This window comes from Ischnura elegans, chromosome 2 (genome assembly GCF_921293095.1).
Source record: "Ischnura elegans chromosome 2, ioIscEleg1.1, whole genome shotgun sequence".
Taxonomy (NCBI): domain Eukaryota; kingdom Metazoa; phylum Arthropoda; class Insecta; order Odonata; family Coenagrionidae; genus Ischnura; species Ischnura elegans.
The window spans coordinates 31,526,327-31,550,751 of record NC_060247.1 but is presented as its reverse complement, the minus strand read 5'-3'; the positions used below and the strand labels follow the sequence as shown (position 1 = coordinate 31,550,751).

The following is a 24,425-nucleotide window of genomic DNA, read 5'->3' as shown; positions in this document are numbered from 1 at the left end:
TGGCCTACCATGACAGCAGCCAGACGTCACACAGGCTTTTCCCAGCATTCATACTTAGCCGTCACGTTTTTGAGCGGTTGAAATTTTTCACTTTTCATTTAATCGCGAAAAATAGATATCGTCATTTAAAAATCTAAAAGAATGAAATGTACTCATGCATGAAAAAAAGCATGTACTCCAGAAGTAATAATCTTATGATTAAGGCAATAAAAAATAACAGGAAACCACCCTATTCTTGACTTTGTACAGAATTTGGAGCATTAAAAGCTTGCTTACCTTCATTGATTTATCATTGGCATGCAATTCTACTTCATCCACGATTCCTGTCACTCTTGTTGCCTAAATACAGGAAAATCTCACAGGTTGCCTAAACGCAAGGATAGTGCAATTTAATTCGCGATTTAGTGCTCCAGTTGCAATTTTACTTGCAAGAGCTGAGATTACTTAGGTAACGTTGGCAGAATCTGAATTAATTGCAAGAACCTACAGCCCAAAATGCTCTTTTTTTAAGCACAATAGAGTCAAGTGCTTTTATACATTATCCATCAAAATAACTGCTAAAGGTAATGATCATTTACCAGGAAACTACGTGGTAAAGTCATTTGATGTTTTTCTTTGAAGTGCCTATATGAGGTAGGCAAAAGTCGGTTTGTTTTCGGTCGCTTGTACAATTCAGTCCGTATGCACAATAAATAGCCTGATCCAAGGGTCTCTTCTATGGGTGATTGCATCTCTTCAATGCATATTATAAATCATTAATTTGTTTCTTATTCTTTCTACATATCAGTTGTAATCTGGTAGTACTTAGTAGTAGTAATATTTAAATTTAGGGTGCATCGATGGCTAGGTCATTTCGCACCATTACTGTATCATTTATTTCCAAAACTTATGTAGAAAGAGAGCCACTGCATATGGTGTCTTCGTACAAAGAGTGAGCATAATTTCGTTTATTAAAAATATTTACTTCTTTGAGGAACTGAAATGTATAATATAATTTGGTAGGGTGGTCTCCTAAAAGGGCTCCTAGGTCTCCCCCAGATTAATCTGTCTTCGTGCGTCGCGGTACTTAACACAATCTATCAGGATATGTCTAATATTTAACGGGCACCTACAATCATCACATTGGGGATGTTCTTTCTCTTCAGTAAAGAGATACGCATGGGTCAAAGGGCCCTATCCTCAGCCGTGTGAGTACGAGGGTTGTACCAAAAGTAAGGTTCCCAATGAGCTACAATGTTGAGCAAAGGTGCAACGCTAAATCCCACAACATTGCCGTGTGCAGTGGTTCCCCTACTCTCGAGTCTGCCAGCCAGCGATTCACTGTGTCGCTCATTATTGGCTTAGCAACCGTCAACAATGAAAGTGATGATGCCCGTTACCGCCAAGTGTGAGGATCGAGCACTAATCCAATTTTTCCTTGCAAGGAAGTTACCGCCATTGGAGATTCATCAGCACCTGACTGAACTTTATGGTGAAGAGTGCACGTCCTTTCAGCTCGTCCGCAAATGTTGCAGGGCTTTTGCCGAGGGTCGCACGGAAGTTCACAATAAAGAACGGAGTGGAAGACCGCCGGTTTTGGATTGTCCAGAAGATCAATAGTGAGCTGCTCAAAGATCGGAGGGTCACTGTCCGTGAACTTGTTGAACACATTCCTGCAGCTTCCCACGGCACAATTGAAAGAATTTTAACAGAAACGATGGGTTATTGCAAGATGTGTGCTTGCTGGGTCCCCCGTATGCTGACTGACGGACACATGCAGCAATGCCTTGACTGTGCTCGCAAATTTCTTCAACAATTTTAGGGGGGGGGGGAGGAGTTGTTGGTCTCCATCGTCACCGGAGATGAAGCGTGGGTGTTTCATTATATCCCCGAAACAAAACTCTTAGGTGGCAAACGCTTCAAGAGCGACGATGAAGTCCGAGCAGAGGTCGCACACTTCCTAAACAGGTTGGCGGGAGACTTCTTCAACTTAAGGATAAAAAAGCTGGACCACTGTCTTTAAAAATGAGTCGAAAAAAATGGAGACTATATTGAAAATAGGCAAAAGTATAAGCTTTTCAACGATGTGAAAATTAATATAAATAAACATAGTTTTGTATTTGTAAAAAATATGGGAACCTTACTTTTGGTACAACCCTCGTACTAACTCCTCTCTCTAATTGCTACGGGAAGAGGAGGGCCACGCTGCTATTACGTCCTTGATGCCATGGAGCTTGTTATTGTTCAGAGTCCTCCATGACTCCCTCCTTTGTTCCATTGTAAAATATAGTTGTAATCTATTGTGATACCATTAATTCACAGCAATAATGTAAAGTACTCAGTAAAATTTAGTCTTGATAATTTCTCAAACAGAAAACATTGAAAAACTTTCTTAGTTGAATATAGAGATGATAAATAATGATAATAAAACGTTGGCAGCTCCAGGGACAGTTGCAATGCTTACTCTGTTCCTATGCTGGTCCCTGTGGCGTAGCCAGGGAGGGGAGGGGGTCTGGACCTCCCCTGAAATATAAAAACTCAATCATTTTTCCTCATAAAAGAAAACAAAATATTGAAAAATCATGAATTTAAAAAATACTTCTTTAACAAATGAAGTTCTTTTGGCTATGAAAAGTGTTAAAATTAGTTTAAAACCCAATACTTAGTACCCCGTTTCTCAAAAAATTTCCCCCCTGGTTTTGGACCCCCGCGAACGAAATTCCTGGCTACGCCCCTGGCTGGACCAAAAGGTTACAAATTTTTGCATCCACTGAAGTTTTAGTCAATGATTTCATTAGTACCTAAGTATGTCATTAAGTCATTTAAATTATTCTTGATATATAGAGCCTTCATCAGCCTATGATATAATTCATATTAGATAAGTTATAGATGATGAAAGTTGACGCTGCAACCAGCAATGTTCTGCCCAGTGTTGTTCAATATGAAAAAGAATCTACACTGCAGTCCAATTGCGTGTCTCAATGCTAATGGCTAAGAGTAATTCTTGGGCCTCATTTATTGGGAAAACTACCTATAATTTTTTTGAAGCTAAGGCAGCTCAAAAAAGTGGTCGTTTTTCTTTCTGAGGAAAGATGAAATATGTAGAGTGAATTAAAATGACATACCCATCACCTTAAACTATAAACTTCCCTCACAAAAGTTTCACAATAAAACATTAGCCATATATAACTCAGAGGGTATAAGAGAGATACTTTCATATAGCAAAAATAAGTAAAAAAATTACCCTTAAAATGGTCATATCACTCATATTTAAAAAAATACGAACTAGGAACAAGTCCAGGACCAGATGGAAGATTCTTAACAATGGATTTTGCATACACATAACTCATTGACCCCACATGCACTTGAATTGTTTTGTTTAGTTCTTCTAATAACTAATATTAAGTCAAACGACTATTTAATCAAATCATTTTTCTGGAAGTGAAATCAGGGTGGTATATACATTTTAAAATGATGCAAGGTTGTTGACCACTTGCTTAATGCAGGGAAGCCTGAGAGGGTTTCATGGAACAGAATGAGCTGCTGAAAGTTTAGGAAGGGCTCATGAAACTGTATTTAAGTTGATTCTAAATAAGAGTAATAAAATGGATAGTTTAATTCGAATAACAGCAAGAATATACTACGAGAGGCATGATTTATTACATGATAAGTTCTACAAAAGCAAAATTTTGAATCAAAATATAATATCAACATGATTTCTTGTTATTCCATCAAAAGAGCTAGTAATGAAGGAAGAGGGGATTTGTAGGAAATTTCTCATCCACAAATGATCTTTACATCGCAAGTGTATAGGCACCATGGTGTAGGGGTGGGAAGTGAGTAACCAAATTCACTTCTCATGAGAAAGGGTTAGCATATGCATGGTTAATGAGTAAGGTAAATATTTTTTTACTTCGAAAAACTGTTCCATGAAAATATGCAATTCTTCAATAAGCATAATAAAAATCTTACACTAAATATAAAAGACAACAGAGCAATTGTGTACATAGCCCCTTTAAAACAGAGAACATTCACTTTATACTTCTCTTTTGAATGGACCACCTAAAAAAAATAAAATTTAGGAGTGTAAAATGAAAGAGAGGCATTAACAAGGACCAGATAAAGTTTTATGAAATTCACAGAAAACATGAAACAGAGGGATTGAAAGTTAGACATTTCACTGTATCTTAAAAGTTCCATTCCTCGAACACGGCATAATGAGATAACACAGTAACCTAATATTTAAAAAGCCGTAGCATATATGCTGTGACAATGTGGATATCTGCTGCTTGCTTTACCATCATAGGTACCTATGGTAGGATCCTAAAGAGCATTGTGCTCTGTGAAATGGCTCAGACTGCCGAAAGTCCATTAATCAATTCTCAGTCCAAGTATTCACAAGGTTATCAGTCATATAGTTGGGGGAGGAGATTTCCATAAGAGGTTTCATTTCCCCCCTTTCTCAAGTTGGTGACTGTCTGCCACATTCAGTTTTTCCTTTCATATTTGAATGATAAATGAAATGCATGGGTGAGAATAGTTATCATTCTATCCTACCTGATTCACATCAATATCCTCAACTTCTCTTTGGGGTTGCGATAATTAACAGCATCATAATGAGGTAACTGGTGGGTTTTATGGAGAAGAAGAGACAGGAATGGTAACCAGGACAGCATTATCAAGCACTGACAGTTGAAAATTTAAGGAAAAGATTTCTAACATAATCAGACCTCCTGGCCAGGCTGGCAAGCCCTCCACAGAGTGAATTTCTGGCTACTTACCTGATTGGAATAGGAGTGATTTTGAAAAAGAAATTTTACATGGAGACCTACATTTCACCAGGGAGAGCACCTGTTGAAGTAAATGCGAAGATTAAATACAGAGCCAATACAGGACCTTGGTGAATAAAGATGAGTTTTTAGGGCCAAAAGATGGCTTAGGTTTCAAAGGCTACTTAGGTTAAGTAAATTTTCATCTCATTCCCAAATAGCTCACGAGGTAAGGTGAAGTTTTGACCGCCAATAGCTCTGCACATGACTACAGTTGTTCCTTGATACTTAGGATTGCTTGGGCAATCTGTTCATATTTCAACCACAGGAAACGACTCCATTTCCTTATGCACCATTCAAAATATAATAATTAAAAATAACTCATTGGCTTGGTGTTGTTCTCTCCTTGTCTGCTGCTTATTTTAATCTTCTTGATGAACCCATATTAAAACATTCTTTTTTGGTTAAACAAAAATTAGTACACTTTCTACAGATTTTTTGGAAGAAAAAAATATAAATTATTCCTTGATAATAAAAAGGAGGAAAAAACCTTAAGTGATAAATAGAAAATAGTAATTCTATAACTAGAAAGACCCCACGATTTGCCTGCACCTCGACAGAAGGCAAAGTTAAGCCATCCATACAGCCACTATCTCTTTCAGCCAAGGGGATACATATCAATAGGCTATTGACAACACACAAAGTAGCATTTCATAATACTACCTCAATTAAAACAGCTTGCAAACATAAGTAAAATAATTTTTCAGTTCCTTTCCCAATGTGTACATCGATCTAACATTTTCTTAAGTGTGAATTCACTCCAAAACTCCAAGCCAATCTAGCATTTTATTAAAAATAAAATCATCATATGGGGGTTAACCCCTAGATGTAAAAACAACAGATTTCAATGAAAAAAATTTAAGTCACTCAATTTCATCACATTAATCAATTTATTAAAAAAAAACACTCATGTCACTATACTTGAATATTTTATGACAAATGAAAGAGGAATAAACCACACTTATCTTCTTTGTACACAAATTCACAATCCACAAAGTTTCTCTCCATGTTTACTGCCAAAGCACAGCACATTTGGACATGTCTAACAACAGTCTCAGAACATGATGCCAAGCGAACCAGTACTTAACTTTTCACAGATTGTCGAGAATCTCTTCCCATCATCGAGCATCAAACACAACCACTGTTTAAAAGTTAAGGAATAATTCATTTAACACATACAATAAAATAGTAAAAAAATGGCTTCATACATAACAAGTGGAAGAAAACTAATTGCAAGGACCATACGGTGTATGCAACTCCAAATTCACATACTGGAATACCAATGTCATTCCTTTGAAATCATAGAAATGCATTATTAGTTACATGAAATACATAGAAATAGTTCATTTCCGAGTAGATGTTCAATAATTAAATCGCAAGCATTTGGAAAGAATCATTTTAGTGTATGGTGTTCGGTGGGGGAGTATATGTAAAAGTAATTATAAAACTGGTTTTGTTCAAAGCAAGTGAATTAACTTTTTATTAATTAATTACTTGTGATATACATACTTGGCTTTACAGTTGAATTATAGAGCTCAACACCAATTATCAGCAAAAATACCCTGGTATGTATTTTCTTTTGAGCGCTTCTGACAAGGGCTTGGTGCACCAGTTCAGTTACGTTCAAAACCATTCGGCCAGCTTACTTTAGCAAAAAAATTGCTGCACTTGTTTCTTCTCCAAATCAGTTTTGCCCTAGCGCACCTCTTTGAACCGCCAAACTGGTATTTTTCTGTCCATGGTTTCTGTTGCTTGGTGCAATGTGACTTCTAATTTCTCTTACCTACACAAACCATCAAGATGAAGCACTTAATGAGAGATGACAAATTTACTTCCCCTACATTCTGGTTAAACATCAAGGGATAAATAAACTGGGGTTCTAATAATCAGGCCTCACTTGGAACATTTTCAAAAAGGGTGTCAACATAAGCCTAGATATAAAATTTAAGATTAATTCCAGGAGTGGCAAAGCTAAGGGGTATTCTGTGAGACTGAGAATAATCAGATCAAGAATTTCATTAAAAAAAAACCTTGTTCAAGTATTTTACATTTACACTTGTTCACGTAAGCAGGGAAAAACTACATGCTACCTAAATTTTTACCTGGTGCATTTCTTTTCGGACATTTTGTGATTCCTGAGCTCCGAGCAACTAGCCTCATTTTTTTGAACACTTGTGAATCTCGACGAATAACACAGGGTGCGCAAACAGGGTGAGGAAAAAAATAGTCTCACTCAACTCTCACAATCCTTCACAAGTGAATACCAGGTTTACAAGGGTCAAGTTTTAAACATGTTTAGGTTATATGTATTAGAATATTTTTTGTGATAACCAATAATATTTTACATGGTTTAGCGCAAATCATACATTTTTTTACGAAAGATCCATATAAAGTATTTGATTAATCAAAGCTAAGAATTCTATAACAGTGCAAGTCCATTCAGCAAATATTTGAGACAAACATGTTTCTCTGTAAATCTTTGAAGCTACCAAAGCAATAACTTAAACTTTTCCCATGAATACATGTATGTATTGCTCTACAACTAGCCAGAGAACTATTCTTCATATACACAGTACATACTCTACAATCTAGATAAGTCCTGATCAGAAATACATGTTGACTATCAAAAGTGATTTTCAAGTAAAATAGTTGATTGGTGAGCCTATCAATAACAGAAATCAAAGCTTAATGAAGTTAAATACACCAAAGGATGAAGTTCGCCATGAAAAAATATTTGACTTAGCCGGGATTCGAACCCGGATCTCCCGATTGCCGGTCAGGCGTGCTACCAGTTACACCACCAAGCCATCTTCTCAGAGCGAACTTCGGGATGGGTTTTACCGAACAAGATGTTGACGTCACAACTCCACACTGTGGCACATGTGGCGAGGGTCGTGCTTACTAAGCCACTGTCGGGGAGAAAAACCCTTATTTTCCGCTGGTCTGCGGCGACGAATTTCAAAGCACTGAAGGAACAAGTGACTTTGTACGCAGTCACGCGCACGGGTGCAAAGTTAAATACACCAAAGGATGAAGTTCGCCATGAAAAAATATTTGACTTAGCCGGGATTCGAACCCGGATCTCCCGATTGCCCGGCTAAGTCAAATATTTTTTCATGGCGAACTTCATCCTTTGGTGTATTTAACTTTGCACCCGTGCGCGTGACTGCGTACAAAGTCACTTGTTCCTTCAGTGCTTTGAAATTCGTCGCCGCAGACCAGCGGAAAATAAGGGTTTTTCTCCCCGACAGTGGCTTAGTAAGCACGACCCTCGCCACATGTGCCACAGTGTGGACTTGTGACGTCAACATCTTGTTCAGTAAAACCCATCCCGAAGTTCGCTCTGAGAAGATGGCTTGGTGGTGTAACTGGTAGCACGCCTGACCGGCAATCGGGAGATCCGGGTTCGAATCCCGGCTAAGTCAAATATTTTTTCATGGCGAACTTCATCCTTTGGTGTATTTAACTTTGCACCCGTGCGCGTGACTGCGTACAAAGTCACTTGTTCCTTCAGGGCTTAATGAAGTGACGACAATCTGGAATAAAAATATGACTTAACAAATTCTGATCTGTGAGACCAAGTGGGTTAAAATTTAACAAGTGCATGTTTGCAGGTGTATGAATGCTCCCATTTCAAACAAATTCCAGTTAAAATAATTTTCATCTCTCAAATAATGAATAGTATTATTTAAGTTTCACATTTTCCAATAAGCATTTGGGATAGCCGAATCCAAAATTGTACAGGTCAAACTTGCCTGGTCTGCTACCAACCATTACATATGTTTTTTGCAGAGAAAGGTTTAGAACTGGTAGAGTAGATACTTCCCTAGCCAAATTCAGGAGGCAATCAATGTTACAAAATATAAAGTAACTTCAACAAAGATGACAGTTAAAAGCTTATGGTGGCATGTAATAATGCCTTGAAGATGAATGGTGGAAACAAAAAAGGCAATACCCATCAGTCAGCCAGCTCAAGCATAAATATCAGTGAGAATGCTGGGTATTTACCTTCGACCTGGAGATGTCTTCAGCGGGGGAAAATAAAGGTTTTCTGAATAACAACTACAGCAATTCCAAAAGTAGCACGGAACAGCCAACTGGCCATAGCAGAAACCTCAAATCCAACATTAAGTTTCGTATTTAAGAGGCACCCTAAGCAGGGTTATAGTCCCAGAAATTGGAATGTGGCAGGTTTAGATATTGAGAGCATAACAATGGCATCTCTGGGATTGGATGACATGAGACATATTAAAAAGCTAATTTTCTTTTCCTGTGGAAGCTTTCATTGTTGAAGTTCAGTATTGGTCCACAATATATATGAGGTATACATCACCATTATATTCCTTGATATCTGAACTGAACACAACATCAAATACTGAACTTTAGAGGGAAGATATTAATAAATAGAAATGAATAGAAAAAATGTAGTGGAATAAGTGATTCATTCCGATTCTACTGAGAGCAATAGTTTGATAATTTCAGATGAAATATTTTAGCTAGTGCACTCACCTCATTAAGCAAAGATGTTAAGTTTTTAGTCTACATAAGGAATTTTCGATCATCGCTATCCGAAATAGGCCAACAGAAAATGTTCGACATCGATAAAGATGATTAATATAGACATAAATATCCCATATCAAAATAAACACACTTTAGCACATAGCTAGATAATATGAATGGAAAGGATACATCTCTTGGTTCGCTTCTTATACATAATACGATATCCACATTCTCGGCAACGAACAGGATCACGAGGCCGTATTTCATTCTCGTGGTGGCACTCTGCAAATAATTGCAGTGTAGTTAAGAGTGATACTATTGAAATCGATTACACTAAGTCCCTAATGTACTCACCACCACAGATGTAAACCATTGGTGTTTTAGGTTGAGTTTGCTCTTTGGTGGATTCCATGGCTCGAACGTTTATATATATAGCCTTTTCGTGATTTCAACTCAAAATGAAATTTTATTTCCAATTAGACAGTTTGATAATAAAATCTTAATGTAAAATAACTACCACCAGATTTCTCGCACGGAGCAAATGTGCAGTTAAACGCCGGAATACGATGTTCGTTTGTTCTGAAAAACTTGAAGTCTGATAGGCTAGGAAATGTAATATGAGAATATTATAAGCCACACAATATAATTCCTCGAAACGAAAAGGCTACGTTTCGCGATTTCCATTCAAGGCGGCAAAAATTTTGCTCGTACGTTTTTCATAAAACTAGATTATTCAAAACGAAACCACGAAACTGTGGTGGGTTGGGGTATTTTCACCGGTGTTTGATCTCATTGGATAATAACGTTTTCGGTTGTGTAACTCGTGGTAACCATAGGTAATCAGGTTTTCGATGAAGAATTTGAAATTTCATGCTTCATAAAATGCGTTTTGTTGTTGTTGGGAGAATGTGTGGGATATGGTGGTAAGGTGCGCTGAGGAACAATGACTCTACAGCTGATTTGAAACGCTGGAAACGATTACGTGTCTGTTAAGTTTCGCGGCATTTATCCGTGGCATAGGTAAACAAATTTACTTGCTCAAATTAACTCTAATCATTAATCATGAGTTAGTCTACTTGCCGTTTTGACACTTTTGTATTAAAGCCATTAGCCGAGGTGAACTTATTCGTAGCCAAGGCAATGGGTGTAGTTGATGTTAATGTTATTTGAGTGTGCGGAGATATTGACTTAAAGTATATTGATTCGTCCTGTTAAAACGTTGTTTTGTACTTAACTGTTTGCATAAAATCTTTGAACGCTGCAGAACAGGGGCAGTCTGGCTGACTATAGTTTTTGGCGATAGCCTAAGGACCACGGCCTGAGACGGCCCCTTTATGAACCGTAAAATGCCGTCTCAGTCCCGTCAACTTTTTATAAAAAGCAGCCCCGAAAGCATTAGCAAACGATGGGATGATGCCAGACCGTCCGTGCTGCAAACACTCAGTGGTACCCATTAGTATGATTGTGCTCTCAGATTTATCGTGTCTCTAGTCGTGCCTTTTCGTGATTGATTTTGCAGATCGAATAAGCCAGTTTCAAAATGAAATCCATGAGCCCACCCGGCCGTTCCGAAGAAATGCAATGTGTCACCCCGGAATGCTCATCTCGTTACTCCTTGATTTCTTCGTCCGCGGAGGATAGTGGTTACTCCAGTATACCTTCATCAGGGATATCTTTGAGGTCTCTCCGGGATACTTCATTGTCACCGAAGGATGTTCGGAAGAGGCTTTTCGATTCTGGAGTCAACTCATCGACTCCAGACGTTACCCGTAAGGAGCGATCGTCCCGTCGTGTATCTGGCAGGTGTCTCATTCCTACCATTATCGTGGAAGAAGAGGTAGATTCTCGGGGTAGCGAGCAGACTCACGAAAATGAAGAATTTGTGCATGGATTCTCAACTTCAACGAAGTCTCTTCCGTGGAAACTTTCCAGCACTCCAAGTCCGAAAAAGCATCATCCCTATTCAAGGGATTTTAGCCGAGGAAAGTTATGCCATAATGCTGCCCAAGCCCTCAGTCAAAAAACTCGCACACCTCCCCGGAAAGGCTCCCTCCATTCCTCTCCCATCACAAAGTTTCCATCATTTTCTGAACTTCCCGAGTATCGTAATCCTCGTCGCCCTAGATACGGTGCTCAGCATGTAGACTTTCTTTGGTGCTTGGGCAAGGAGAGGATGATGGCTCCGGCATTGTCCCTTGTTCTATCGAGTTTGAGCGGTGAAGATCTGATGGCATGCAGTGCCGTGAGCAAGACATGGCGAACACTTATTATGAGTGATAGAACTGCCAATTCAAGGAGGTTGGCAGCTATCGAGAAAAGAAAACTGAGAAAAGAGAATATGTCTCAGGTAAGCTGATATTCATAATTGTGTGCGTGAGAAATGGTTAATTTAAATGATTTCTTTAAAATCAGTTGTCCTTATATTTTGTGAAATATGTATTTCTAATTTTTCCAATGTTGGGTGAGCCTTACTTCAATGGTAGGGGTTGTCACTTTTCTACGCTTTATAGAAATCAGTTTTATCCCTATTTGGTTCCCAGTAACGTTTCTTTAAAGCTCTCATGCGTCTGTGCCCTTCCTGCACATCTTTTTATTAACGTTATAAAAATTAATTATTTAAACAGTATTTGTATCTTATTCTTGCAGATTCCATCAAAAGATAGAGTGGCTTTCCTCAAAGAAAACCGTTCTGTATTGGGTGTCATCCAGAAGGAGAGGTTATTTCCTCCTGAAGGCTCAATTCTGAAAACTCCACCACCAAAAATGAGTCCAAAAACACTCAAGTTTGAGCTCTACATGAAAGTAAGTTATTGGTTTTATTTTCTATTTTGAAGAAATTAATTTATATCCTTGTTTTTCTCAATCTCAGATTTTGATTAAGAGCAACTAATAGCCTTTATGTAATGCATCTTAGTTTGACCAACCCTTAGAAATTTATGCATGACTGGAATGTAAATGTGTACATACTATAGAAGAAAAAGTTTCCTGAGGAAGTTAGGGTTGCCAGTGTCAGTCTGAAAGATAATTGATTTCCTTTGTGATGGAATTTTATTCTAAGGCTTAATTAAGGGCGACTTATATACCAACACATTACATTGTCTTGATATTTTGACCATACAAGTTAGTGATGGAGAACACACAATTTGCATGCCATGAGTGAATACCCTCTTATCAGTTTAATGATGGCACATTTAATAGCCCTGAAGCAAGTCTTGTTCGTTTAATCCAGTCTGAGATTCACCATGGAAGAAGAAGGTGCTGTAACGGAGCATACCTTACCATCAATCAGGATATCTGGGTTTCAATCCCAGCTTTGCCAAATGATTTTTTCATGGCAAGTCTTGCCCTTGATTTATGTAATAATTCCTTTGAAACATTCTATGTAATGCTTGATGAAAATTTATCTCATTCTTTCTCTTCCCCCCTCTTTTTTCTTTTCACCTAGCACCTTCTTTTGCCTGGTAAATTTGATTCTCTCTACTCTCCATGCCATGGGTTTGAATTTCCCATGTTAGAATCCAGCCAAAGAACAGCATGCTGTGAGTGAGGAAATAATGGCAGTATTAACTATGTTGGGAAGATTTATCCCCTCTGTAGTACCTTGATTCATAATAATGCATTTTTAGTAGTACCTCCAGTTTTTTTGGTTGTTTGTTTTTGTGAAACAAATATTTAGGACAGTTAAGTGGAATCATACATGGCATTTTAGTCTGAGTCAGTTGTGCACTTCGTTGTAAGCAATTTACAGATTAAGGTAGGTTTTCATTGAATCTGTGTTATTTTTCTACCTTTGCACAGATAACTATCAACTATGTATTACCTTACATGATTTCATTGTTTTTTTGGTATGTCTCTTCAGCCCTCTGGAAAGGTATCAACTCATTTCCCCATCTTTGTGTACATAATATCCTTTCTTCTATTACCAAATTTTACAGCATTCTCTTGCCTCGCCCATTCTCAGTATCTTCTCCAGCCAGTACTATTCTTTTTGAAAAAATAGGCAAAATTCTATTCCACAATGATTTTTTATGCTACTGGTTTCAACCTTTCAGTGCCATTTTTCTAGTATAATAGACTTTCACTAAGTGGTGGCCAAAGTTCTCCACTTAATGAGTGATATTCATTCACCTACCCCTACACCTTGGATGCTTGAAGATTGCTCTCATCTTCCTGCCATGTAGCCCATGTTTCCTCGCAATTCGTAAAATACATCAATTTCAATTAAAGCTCTAAACCACTCCTTTTCTATTACTCGTACTTACACGCATTGGACTCATAATTGATTCCCCTTTCTTGCAAGCATTTCTTTTGCTAGTGTAACTATCTTCCTTATTTCTGTACTTCAGGTACCACTTACTCTCTTTACTCATAATTTGATTGGAACGTTTCATTCAAATAATAAACTACTTTGAAGCTAGGGTCTACTTACAATATTTATTCAACCATGATGGAAATAATTGATGATAACAATCCAAATCCCTCTCTACTTGGCATTTATCTCAGGAATGGGATATCTAGTTGCCTTCCTTTTCCTTAACTCAAGTTGGCCTTCTCCAAGGAATTTCTTTTCTTTTGACCAAACCTATTTACTATTTACATTTCTAATAATGACTTTGCTACCTGTGAAATAAAATTTATTTGAACTCAAAAAGTTTCTTTTCGAATGCTTTCTTAAGTTTTTTTCTAGTTACACGGTAGTAGAACTAGTTTCTAGTTCTACTACCTCTTTCATTCTCCAGAGAACTTAACTCTGTTTCAGGATATATTTTACAGGCCTAAGATTTCTGTGTTATTCTTTTCTCTTATTTCTAGGATAGCAGAGCTGATCAACGTCATTTATGCATATGTACTTGCCATCTATTACCATGTAATTTTACTTTTCCATTGCTTTTCTTTCAGTGTCATTCTTATCTTCCCTCTGCCATTTAACCTTGCAAGATGCTCAGTCACTTCAAGAAATTTTGGAAAAAGTTTGTGGCACTACCTCAACTTCTCACAGAAATTTACTTTCCCAAACGCCTTTTTTTCTTTGTGATATATACAATAAAAGTTAATCACGTTAAAAGTTAATAAAAAAGATAAAAAGTTATCGCCGCGGCTAGTCCCGGTATACTTTGAACCAGTCTAGAGCGAACACCTCTTTGTGTTCTATGTCCGGGCCTGCTCTCCGGCTGTGGCGCTGTGCGCACGAATTGGACTGCTTGTGGCATCATATGCTCTGCAGTCCAGCAACCTCTTGTCCGGTAGTGTCCGAAAATATCCACAGGGAAGAATGACGCTTTGGTAGCTTAACTGGCTAAAGCACTCGACCGGAAATCGGGGGATCCGAGTTCGAATCCCGGTCAAGGCGAATGATTTTTTCTCTGTGGATCTTTCGCACAATATATACTCAATTTGCATCTGAGCTTACCTTTCTAATATAACATTTTCCTGTAAGAACTGAAATGAATATTGAGACAATGGATTCAGGCCAACCTTGGGGGGTCCATAAGCAGGGGGGAAATTTTTGAAAAACAGGGTACTAAGCAGAGGGTTTTAAACTAATTTTAACACTTTTCATAATCAAAAATACTTCATTTGCTAAAGAAATATTTGGTAAATTCATGATTTTTCAATATTTTGTTTTTTTATATGAAGGAAAATAATTGTGTCTTTGTATACTTATTTTATTGGCAATGAGTGACATCAAAGTTAGGAATTTGGGCAAGGGTTAACATATTTGTCAGTTTGTAACCAAGGACAACAAACGGGCAAGGGAAACAAAATTCCCTTGAGAAGTGGAAGTGGCACCACTAACTCGCCGGCCTCGGTGGCGGCGGGGTAAAGTCCTCGTCTGACAAACCGAAGGTCGCGGGTTCGAGTCCCGCCTGGGTAGGATGCTCTTATCCAGGGCATGGGCGTGTGTGAATGTCCTTCATTGTTAACTGTTAATTCCCCATTGTAAAGGCCGTTGTGCTGTTTATGGGGTAATGGAAATAAATAAATAAACTTGTCCTAAAACTTTTGACAGTAATGGTTGTCGTTAGACCTATGTCTACATTCACCTTACTTCTCTGTCTCATTACTCTTTTCCTCTCCTCTATTCTAGCTTCCTCCACATTAATTTTTCAAAAGGTGCTGTTTCAATTACATTGTTGCAACTTGGAAAATATTTTCATAATTTTTAAACTTACGCATAATTCTTAGAAATTTTGTTTTCAGAATGTAATCCGGATTTAACAAATTTTTATATGTAATGCATATTCAAATTCTGAAATTGTGGAACTGATTATGAGGAAAGTCATCGGAATCCAATCAATTTTTATTAGAAAGTGGAAATAAAAGGGTCTTTCTATTGATGTGGTCTGTGTATCAGCTTTGGTTAGGCTACATGAGTGGACATGCTCCACACTGAATGAGTAGCATGGCCTGATTTGACTCTGGGAAGCAGATGGTGAAGGGTTGAAATGACTTTTCTGTAGTAATCATTGATCTTGAAAAAATGATTATTTGTGAAAACCATAGTACACATGGGATAGAAGTATATTAGATAGAAGAAATTTTAAACTTGGTATACCTTTTCATATTGATTATGGAATGGAATCTTACTGATTTCTTCAGTTTATTCTTAGTTCAATAATTCTTGGTCACAACTCATTGTGGTCAGGAGGGGCAGATTGTAAAGGTCGTTTTACACGGGGCACGGAATTGCGCAGGTTAGAGCTGCATTAATTTCTAAAATGGCGTGGAATTGCGCGAATGCATGAACGAAATTAGAACGGGCTATTTTGCCAACTCGCATCCACGCATTCTCGCATGTGTTCTAGCAATTCACCGATTTACACGACGCAATTTAGATTGCACCTTCGCACGTATGTCAGATTGCGCAATTCCGTGTACCGTGTAAAACAGCATTAACATGCAAATCTCGAATTATTAACCCACAGCATAGATAGTAGTTTTACAAGAGGAATAAAACTAGTGTGTACTTATTTATCAATTTAAATCAAATTAGCATAAAATAATCCAAAAGCAAACTAAATTTTATGGACAGTATCCTTTGAACATCACTTAATGCTGAGGAGTCAATGACCATTTCCTTTTAAATTACTTGATGCAGCTTCTGAAAGGAGCAGATCGAGGAATATTTGTGTGCCAAAATGAAGTGGTTACGGAAAATGAATCAATGAATGCATATTGACTGAACTGTCTTCCTTAAATAACTGGTCCATGACATTCCTGCTGTTTGTTGATGAAATAATATGTTTTTATTTTGTATGCTTGTTGCTATTTGTGATTCGGAATAAAATCTTGCTTAAAAATTTTTTTTATCTTACTTCACAATTACAGGAGGGGCTACGGGTGGATGGAAATGAATTTCAGCATTTGAAACCATGCCCACATTGTAGTTTCCCATCCCTGGTTGATGCAAAACTCAATGTAGGTGTGTGCTCGAGGCTTGGATGTCAGTTCAGGTTTTGCACTTTATGCCACTGTTTGGAGCACACTATGCCCATCAACTCTCATTCGGCCTCGCCTCCAAGGTACATGGCTTGCCCTTTTGCTCCAAAGGCTGCCTCTCCTCCATCTCCCCCTCGGCCTATGCTTCTAGCCACCAGAAGACAGCTGAATTTAGCAGCTAGCAAGAGAAGTAAAAGGAATCTTCGCAGACTGTGATGCCATCCTCTTTGAAGATAATGTATGTGAAAGAATTTGTGATTTTTAGATGAACTGTTTGTAGTATATGTGAAAGAGTTGCTCACCATTTAAATTCTGGAGCCCAATTTGAATTTTATATGGCTAATGCATTTCTTTCAATTTTAATTTCATGTTGTGGTGACATTGAAAATGTTTTACTTAGTATGTATGTGATTTGTTGTTTTTAATGGGATATTTTAATTTTAACTATTCATGATAAATTACCTTTTATTGTGTGTTGTAAATGTGCCAGAGGTAGAATGGCACTTTGCCATTTGTGTGGATGGTTAAGTATGGAAGTGTTTTATTTCATGATTTAAACTTTAAAAAGATCAAATGAAGTATTTTATGAGTTTCAAATGGCTTTGAAATAACAACATGAGTTGAATTAATTCCATGTGGTAATACGGTCAAATGTAAAAATGGGTAGAATTGTAAATTGCATTTGAGTTGCTTGAATGGTTCATATTGATCTTTTAAGTTTTACAGTAAACTACTTTCATTTCTTTGGGCTCAACCACCCTTATATTTTTAATATTTTTCACTTCAGTGCCTAAGAGCAAGTTCCAAAATGAACATTCCCAGTTTCAGCTCGCTGTAAATGAAATATATTATTGCACTGTATTTATTTTTAAAGAAGAATAAATTTTACAAGATTTGTTAAAATTTTAATCTTATATTTACTTATAAATAATTTCATAAATACATATCTTAAAACAAATTCTAACAATCATATTTACAAGTATAATTTAAGTGGTCGCAGGTTGGAGCTTTTTATCAAGGCCTTTGAAAGGTATATTCTTCATTTTTATAGAGCAGTTCATATTGTCACAGTCTCAGGAAAAATCCATCCGAAGATGAGCAATGGTACAGGACAGATCCTTTATTAATTTAAAGGGCTGGGAAATAATTTAAGTTGCAGCAGGATTGTTCTTTTCATATTCCCAGGAAACCTAACTCTCTGTTAATACTAATTTTAGTATCACGTTATTTTTGAGAAATAATTTCTCAAATTACAGAAAAAGTTATGACTTTCGTTGCATGAAGAACTCCTGAGGTCTTTTTCACTTAGACACGTGGTCACAATTTTTTCAAGTATTCCAACATTTCTTCATAACTTGTAATGCTAGCGAGTATTATAAATCTATCACACTTACACTTCTTAGGTAATATCCGTTTTCTTTTTCCAAAGCCGAGTTGCTATTTTCCACAGGATTAGTCCAGCAGTCTACTCATTTTTTATCCTGCCACTTCTGTAGTTCACATATTCATGTGTGCAAACATTTGCATACACAATGGAAAGACTTACTCCTCTCGTGCTTGCATTTGATGCTAACATTCCTTCTAAATGCTGGATGAGGGCACTTAAAATTTCCTTGGATTAATTCTATGAGACTTGAACACCAAGTTCATTCAAAGAATGCCACTGAAATTCACTTTGTTCACATTTTAAAATTTTTTCTTTGCCCCTGAGCTTTTCATTAGTCCCGATCACAGCAGTAAAACACTTATGTTGGTAATCATATGACCTACTTATCCAAACCCTAATACCAGTTTGGGTATGGAATATGTAAGTGCAGGAATAGCCATGAATATGGATACCCTGAAATGATAGAACATGTGAAATGAATCCCCTTGGCTGAATGATGTGAAAGCCAAACCAAAATAACCTTTCTCACATGACAGAAATAAGAAGTATTAAGAGATAATTACATGGCATTCCTTCGCAAATCAGCATGTCTTTATAACAAAGATATGATTTGCCAGCATGCTTGCTTGAAAACCAGGTTGTTTCTGTCACCTGGGTGAGTACCTCAAACACAAGTGACCTTGTTTATATATGTAACATTGTATGAGCTGGTTTCAAGCAGATTTTGCTTATTCTGAGGTAAAAGGATTTTTAATACCGATAATTCCTATTACAGTAAAACTTTGATTTTACGCAGTTGGTGGGACCGAAATATGGGCACTGTGGAAAATCAAGAGTTGGTATTGAGGAGGAGTATAGTTTTCAGGATAACACTTGCTCATTATTTTTAGAAGGCTTACCCAGGTAAAAACATTTGGTCTGTAATTAATCTGGATCTGGTCTGTAACCTGTCTGAAAGGCTAATTTTTGTTCTGTGACTGGTCTGTAACAGAACTGGACTGGTCTATCTACTGGGCTATAGTCATACACTTTTGTATAGTTCTGATTTAAGCCAGAACCATAGCCTGAAAATCTCATATGTGAGGTTTTACGGTAAAAAAGCATGAAATCCTTTTAAATCGCGTCAGATATATATGTTTCCTGGATTCAATTACTCATATGGAGGCAAGGAAATGACACCTAATAATCTTATTTACTCACAAGCAACATCACAGATGACGTGTTACCTTAAGAAAAACAACGTTGCATTCCTGTACAATGTTTCCCATGGCTGAACAACATGCTTGAATTGCTAACATTTCTGGCATTAAGATTACTTCTGTTACCTGGGAGAAATTTCAGAATGGTGATACTTAATGCTTGCAGAGAAATTAATTTTTGAAAATATTCTCATTAAAAGTCAGTTTTCAGTAAATCCATTTAACCACCTGCAGGCAAACAAAGATTGGAGATTGAAGAAATGAGATATCTGAGGATATTTCATTTCTTCAATCATCCAAATTAACAAAGCAAAATTTTGCTAATACATCACAAAAGCTTTACACCCTGGGAGCCTGGGTTCAAGTCCTGGCAGTAGCAGAAACTTATCAGAGATGGCCCTATCCCTACTTGAGTGTAATGTGGAGGGCACTTCCAGTGCACCACTCTGTCCAGCAGATGGGACGTTAAGTCCTGGTCCCTTTTGAGCCTATCGTTACAACCTGGCTAATGCCAAAAAGGGTTCCTATCCCCCCAGCCCTTACTTCATGGTGCTAGAGACCCCAGCTGTTGGTTACCTCCTTCCAAAAAGCATGTACCATAGACAATACGGAGCACACAGGACCCGGGATATTCGGAAATTCAGATTTTTCTGGTGTTTAGTTCACTTTTTTTAAGTGAGCTATTTAAATTCCTGGTATTTATAGATAGCCTATACTGGGTTGCATAAGTATAATTTATTAGTTGTCGGAATTTATATGATGAGTTGCTTCACATTTGTGTAAAACAAATGAAGATACCAACATAAATTTTGCTGTCATGATGATCTCCCACCTCAGGATTAGTGAAAGAAATTGCAGGAACATTGAAGAATTTTGTGCAAAGGCTGATAAAGAATGGAATATAGTAATGCATGCTGGAGATAGCTTCAATAAGGCAGGAAATGATTTTCTAGCTACGGTTATTAAATATACCACCCCCAAAGTTGTATTAAAATAAATATTTATTTTTTAATATGTAAATGATATATTTCCATATCAAGAATGACTTCTCTCACATTGGTAACATATTTTTGAGGATATACACTAGGAGAAATGCTTGAAGGCATGCAAAAATACAATATCCATTCCCAAGAGGAACTTATTTTTATCACATAAAAAAGGCACCAATTACTTCACATATATACACACATCATAAAGTATAATGCATTAAGTTTGTCAAAAGTTACAAATGTAATCTTTATAATGATTTATACATCATTTAATGATAAAAGTGGCATAAATTACTTCTTTGTTGCAGGAGACCAGCCACAACAACAAATAAGACCTGATTAGAAAAACGAGGCTTATAACTAACTAACAAAAATATGTGTCAGATCCCATGTGAAGTGTCCATCACTGTCATATGCATATAATAAGATCCCTTTCATATACAGTTTCTAATCTTCTACGTAAGGTACAAAGAAATGAACAAAGAAGACAAGTTTTAAAAATAATTGTACATTTATCTTATGTACACAGTTTTTTCCCCCTCTGCTTTCAATTAGTACCTGAATATATATTACTATCAAATAAGAACTAGAGACCTACGAGAGATCCAATATGCAAAAATGTAAATTTGTACAGATGTTGAGTGGGAAATTTTTCTTCTATCGCTGTCTAATTCAATGTGATATAAGCACTAAGAAATAGATACAAGAAGAAACGCCCATGGAATAACTCAATCCAATTTGATAATACTAATTTTTCCATAGATGATAAGATAAGCACTAAGAAGATGAATAATCAAGATAGATGATAGTTATTATGTTAACAACTATCCAGGCATACCCTATTAGATTTCAAAACTTAGGAATAAATGTTATTTTTTTGGACCCAAGTAGGGAAATATGGAACTGTTTTTCTTTAGCAAGCAAATCTTTTAAAAAAATTTTATAGCATAACATAGGTAATTTTACTTCTCATACAAGCTTTACGAGATAAAAGCCTTATCACTATATTACTTCAGAGACACAAATAAACATATATTTCATTGTAAAAGAAAACTACAATTTTACAACTAAAAGTTATAACGTTGAAAAGTATATAATTTTGGTCATTTTATAGGCCGAAATATTCAATAAATACAATTGTATAATGCCTCAGCTTCATAAAATGCATTCAAGAATTTTATCTCAATGCAAAATTTCTTCATATGGTCAAATTTGAAAACAGCAAGACACGCTTTATTCAGCATTTACCAAACTGGTTCAGCAAATTTGTGTATAAAAAATTAAGTTGATATCCATTTCAATAAATATCACAAAAAATGCCCACCACCTTAAATACTCACATAATAAAAAGTAAAAGATGCAGAAAGGAAATGCCACTGAGCTTAACTTCTCTTCTACTACCAGTTTTTTAAATTATTAATTGAGATGGGATCAGCATATGTTCTCAATAAAATAGAATTATACAAGTAGGTTATGTCAACAATGTATACAACATTGAACTGTATAGGATATACAAGAGAAGTGGTGAAACAAGCCAATGTTCAATTCTATTGAATCTAATGAATGCAAAGGAACATTATCTCTTGAAAGAACCCAGAGCTAATGAACTTTGTTCCAAATCCACTTCATCTTCTTTTTCTCTTCTTCCCCAATTAATAAGATGACTCCACATCCAGAGATTTTTTCAGGGAAATGCAATGGATCGGCAAACCGAGTACAATTTTAGCAGTCCCATTTTATCTTACATGATGTTATAATAATTAAAAGTGAAGCATATATGAAAATTAGTGGCAACAAAGTTTTTGTCATTTTCTTCAGAAGAAAATTCAATGGGTATCAGAAATGCACATCTTATCGCTATTCCACCATTATGAACCATTGCCTTTCATTCTGCTAGCTTAGGAGAAGAAAAGGGACCCAAGGATCACATTTTGTTTATTCCAAATGAAACTTAAGGAACCAAGCTTCATAAAATTGTGGAATAGTATAACAATTAAGGTAAATCAAGAATACAGAGAAACAAGAAATGCAAATTTACAAAAATATGTACAGTGTTTAAAAATAAATGTAAAGATATGACTGCTTTGACAGCTCCGAGAAAATTATAGTTCCTTTACAACCACCACCATGAGTCCACAGCACAAATTGAATCTACAGTTAAATTAGTCACTACTAGAAAATGGGTTCATTATTCGAAAACCCATTGTGTCCTGCACCCAGGTGAAGGCAGACAATATATTTGCCACATACGATAAGGCCAGGCCGTTCAATATCCAGGAGCGCCATCCAGTTTTTGTGGAAGCATCCACACGGCTCTCAATTTCCTGGCAAAGAGAACGTCTTTCATGAGACCTTCCTGAACGAAGGTCACAGAGCATCCTTTTCCGGCAATTGGCATCACAAACAGGGCGGACTGGTGAGTTTTTCCAGTAATGCCTGCAAGGGAAATAACATTAGAAAAATATTTAAAGTTCAAATATTAGCTTAAAACACCTCCACACATCACTCATTCTAGGGCAATATTTAATTCAGAATTATCCTCTTTCTTTGCTTCTCAGACAAATTTCACGTAAGGCACCGCATCGTTTGTTTCTTATCTCATGTTATGGACTTCAGGTGTACATATTACCTTTTATTCCATTATGTATAAATTGTTAACTAAAAAACCCTCATTGAACTTTGACATTAGTAAATAGTAACTGAAAAATATAGCCATAAATTTTCCCTGATTGGCTTCACTTTGCTCAGTCAGTTAAAATTGCCGCTTACAGGTTAGCACCACAAATTTATAGCCACAGGTAATGCAGTAACAATGAATCATTACATTTATTTTACAAAAGTAAGCACAACAAATATTGCTTGTAATACTTGAAAAATAAGGTACTTTTCTTTAATTCTTCAGCTTGCTAAGAAGACAGAACTTAGCCACATTGAAATATATTTGGTAAAAATTCAATCAACTATGCACCTTGGTCAGGACAATATAATTCAACTTTTACAAGTACAAACTAGACAGAAAAATCAACTTATTTGAGTTACTTACTTGTAATACAGGTCAAAGAGATCAGAATCCTCAGTAAGTTTCTGTAACATGGAATCCCAATCTGCTGGAGACAGAGATGGCAAACCATAAGCTGCCCTTGTTGAGTAAAGCTTATACCAAATGGGATAATTATACAAGTTGGCTTCTTTGAGGTTCATCACCCATGTTTCATGGTCCAAGACACTCTGCAAGTGAAAATTATGAATAAATGTTTCACAAATATTAATCCTAATAAGTGAAAACTGAAAAGAGAGAAGTTCAAAAAACAGGAAAAGAAAAAAGCTGAAACTATTCAATGAGAATAATCACCATTGATTTTAGGAGAAAAATTTATCACTACAGATAATGATAAGCTGTTTCTCAATTAAACTACAAGAATGCAAGAAATTATAAATTATCAATTACTCACACGAGTGGTTTGCTTGTGATCTCCATCAACATAGTATATCCTATAACCTGGATTTAAATCAAAGTATGGAGTAACAGAAGGTCCTACATATGCTATGCTTGTGGGACGAGTAGGGTCAGCACCAGCCTCATCGTAGAAGATTTCAAACTCCCAGTGGACCCAGGTTCGAGCCTTGAGGCACACCAGACACAACAGAGTACTTGTCAGACACCACGTTTCGATGCACTACGTATTGTTTTCTTTCATTTAGAAATGAACTCAAAAGAGTTAACAAAGAGCCTGCAATGCCAATACTTTTCAGTTTGCTTAGCAATATGTTATGTTGTACAGTATCAAAGGCTTTTTTAAAGTCTAGGTAGACTGCATCCACCTGAGAACCGCTATCCATGGAATTCATAACATAATCGGTTAAGATAGCTAGGTTGGTCGTTACTGACCTATTAGCTATAAAGCCGTGTTGTGTATCACTTATCCGATTTTTTAATAGAAAGTTAATACGCTTACATAAAATACCCTCAAATATTTTTGAAAAAACAGACAATATACTTATAGGCCTATAATTTTTTATGTCGTTTCGTTCTCCCTTTTTAAAAATAGGACACACCTTGGCAGTTTTCCATTTTGTGGGAAATACTCCACTTTTTAAAGAG

At 36.6% G+C, this 24,425-nt stretch overlaps 3 protein-coding genes across 6 annotated transcripts; 1 reads left to right on the top strand and 2 right to left on the bottom strand.

Moving 5' to 3' along the window:
* Nucleotides 1-5,679: 5,679 nt before the first annotated feature.
* On the bottom strand, nt 5,680-9,892 carry LOC124153538 (DNA-directed RNA polymerases I, II, and III subunit RPABC4). The gene is made up of 3 exons (XM_046526766.1): nt 9,663-9,892; nt 9,498-9,590; nt 5,680-5,949 (listed from the first exon to the last, which is right to left on the bottom strand). Exons 1-3 carry the CDS (start codon nt 9,718-9,720, stop codon nt 5,927-5,929), a joined length of 174 nt encoding a protein of 57 aa, XP_046382722.1. The 5' UTR covers nt 9,721-9,892; the 3' UTR covers nt 5,680-5,926.
* A 229-nt stretch (nt 9,893-10,121) lies between these two features.
* On the top strand, nt 10,122-17,657 carry LOC124153534 (F-box only protein 43-like). Of its 3 annotated transcripts, none has more exons than XM_046526760.1 (4): nt 10,122-10,328; nt 10,828-11,655; nt 11,955-12,110; nt 16,638-17,657. In XM_046526760.1, exons 2-4 carry the CDS (start codon nt 10,849-10,851, stop codon nt 16,962-16,964), a joined length of 1,290 nt encoding a protein of 429 aa, XP_046382716.1. In that variant the 5' UTR covers nt 10,122-10,328; nt 10,828-10,848; the 3' UTR covers nt 16,965-17,657. The 3 variants fall into 3 exon arrangements, with proteins under 3 accessions (XP_046382716.1, XP_046382717.1, XP_046382715.1); XM_046526761.1 differs by lacking the exon at nt 10,122-10,328 and adding an exon at nt 10,361-10,754; XM_046526759.1 differs by lacking the exon at nt 10,122-10,328 and having other exon boundaries at nt 10,361-11,655.
* A 405-nt stretch (nt 17,658-18,062) lies between these two features.
* On the bottom strand, nt 18,063-23,901 carry LOC124153537 (sphingomyelin phosphodiesterase 1-like). 2 transcript variants are annotated; one of them, XM_046526765.1, is made up of 4 exons: nt 23,776-23,901; nt 23,367-23,551; nt 22,574-22,759; nt 18,063-18,588 (listed from the first exon to the last, which is right to left on the bottom strand). In XM_046526765.1, exons 2-4 carry the CDS (start codon nt 23,522-23,524, stop codon nt 18,519-18,521), a joined length of 414 nt encoding a protein of 137 aa, XP_046382721.1. In that variant the 5' UTR covers nt 23,525-23,551; nt 23,776-23,901; the 3' UTR covers nt 18,063-18,518. The 2 variants fall into 2 exon arrangements, with proteins under 2 accessions (XP_046382721.1, XP_046382720.1); XM_046526764.1 differs by lacking the exon at nt 18,063-18,588 and having other exon boundaries at nt 20,318-22,759; nt 23,776-23,887.
* Between the last annotated feature and the right edge of the window lie 524 nt (nt 23,902-24,425).

Excerpts from the sequence above, each read along its gene's own strand:
- LOC124153538 (XM_046526766.1), bottom strand. The coding sequence starts at position 9,720 with ATGGAATCCACCAAAGAGCAAACTCAACCTAAAACACCAATGGTTTAC. Across the intron at positions 9,591-9,662 it reads AATGGTTTACATCTGTGGTG|AGTGCCACCACGAGAATGAA; the intron begins GTGAGTACATTA and ends AATTATTTGCAG. Across the intron at positions 5,950-9,497 it reads TAAGAAGCGAACCAAGAGAT|TGGTTGTGTTTGATGCTCGA; the intron begins GTATCCTTTCCA and ends ACTTTTAAACAG.
- LOC124153534 (XM_046526760.1), top strand. The coding sequence starts at position 10,849 with ATGAAATCCATGAGCCCACCCGGCCGTTCCGAAGAAATGCAATGTGTC. Across the intron at positions 11,656-11,954 it reads GAAAAGAGAATATGTCTCAG|ATTCCATCAAAAGATAGAGT; the intron begins GTAAGCTGATAT and ends TTATTCTTGCAG. Across the intron at positions 12,111-16,637 it reads AGTTTGAGCTCTACATGAAA|GAGGGGCTACGGGTGGATGG; the intron begins GTAAGTTATTGG and ends TCACAATTACAG.
- LOC124153537 (XM_046526764.1), bottom strand. The coding sequence starts at position 23,524 with ATGAACCTCAAAGAAGCCAACTTGTATAATTATCCCATTTGGTATAAG. Across the intron at positions 22,760-23,366 it reads CTCTTTGACCTGTATTACAA|GCATTACTGGAAAAACTCAC; the intron begins GTAAGTAACTCA and ends TTTCCCTTGCAG.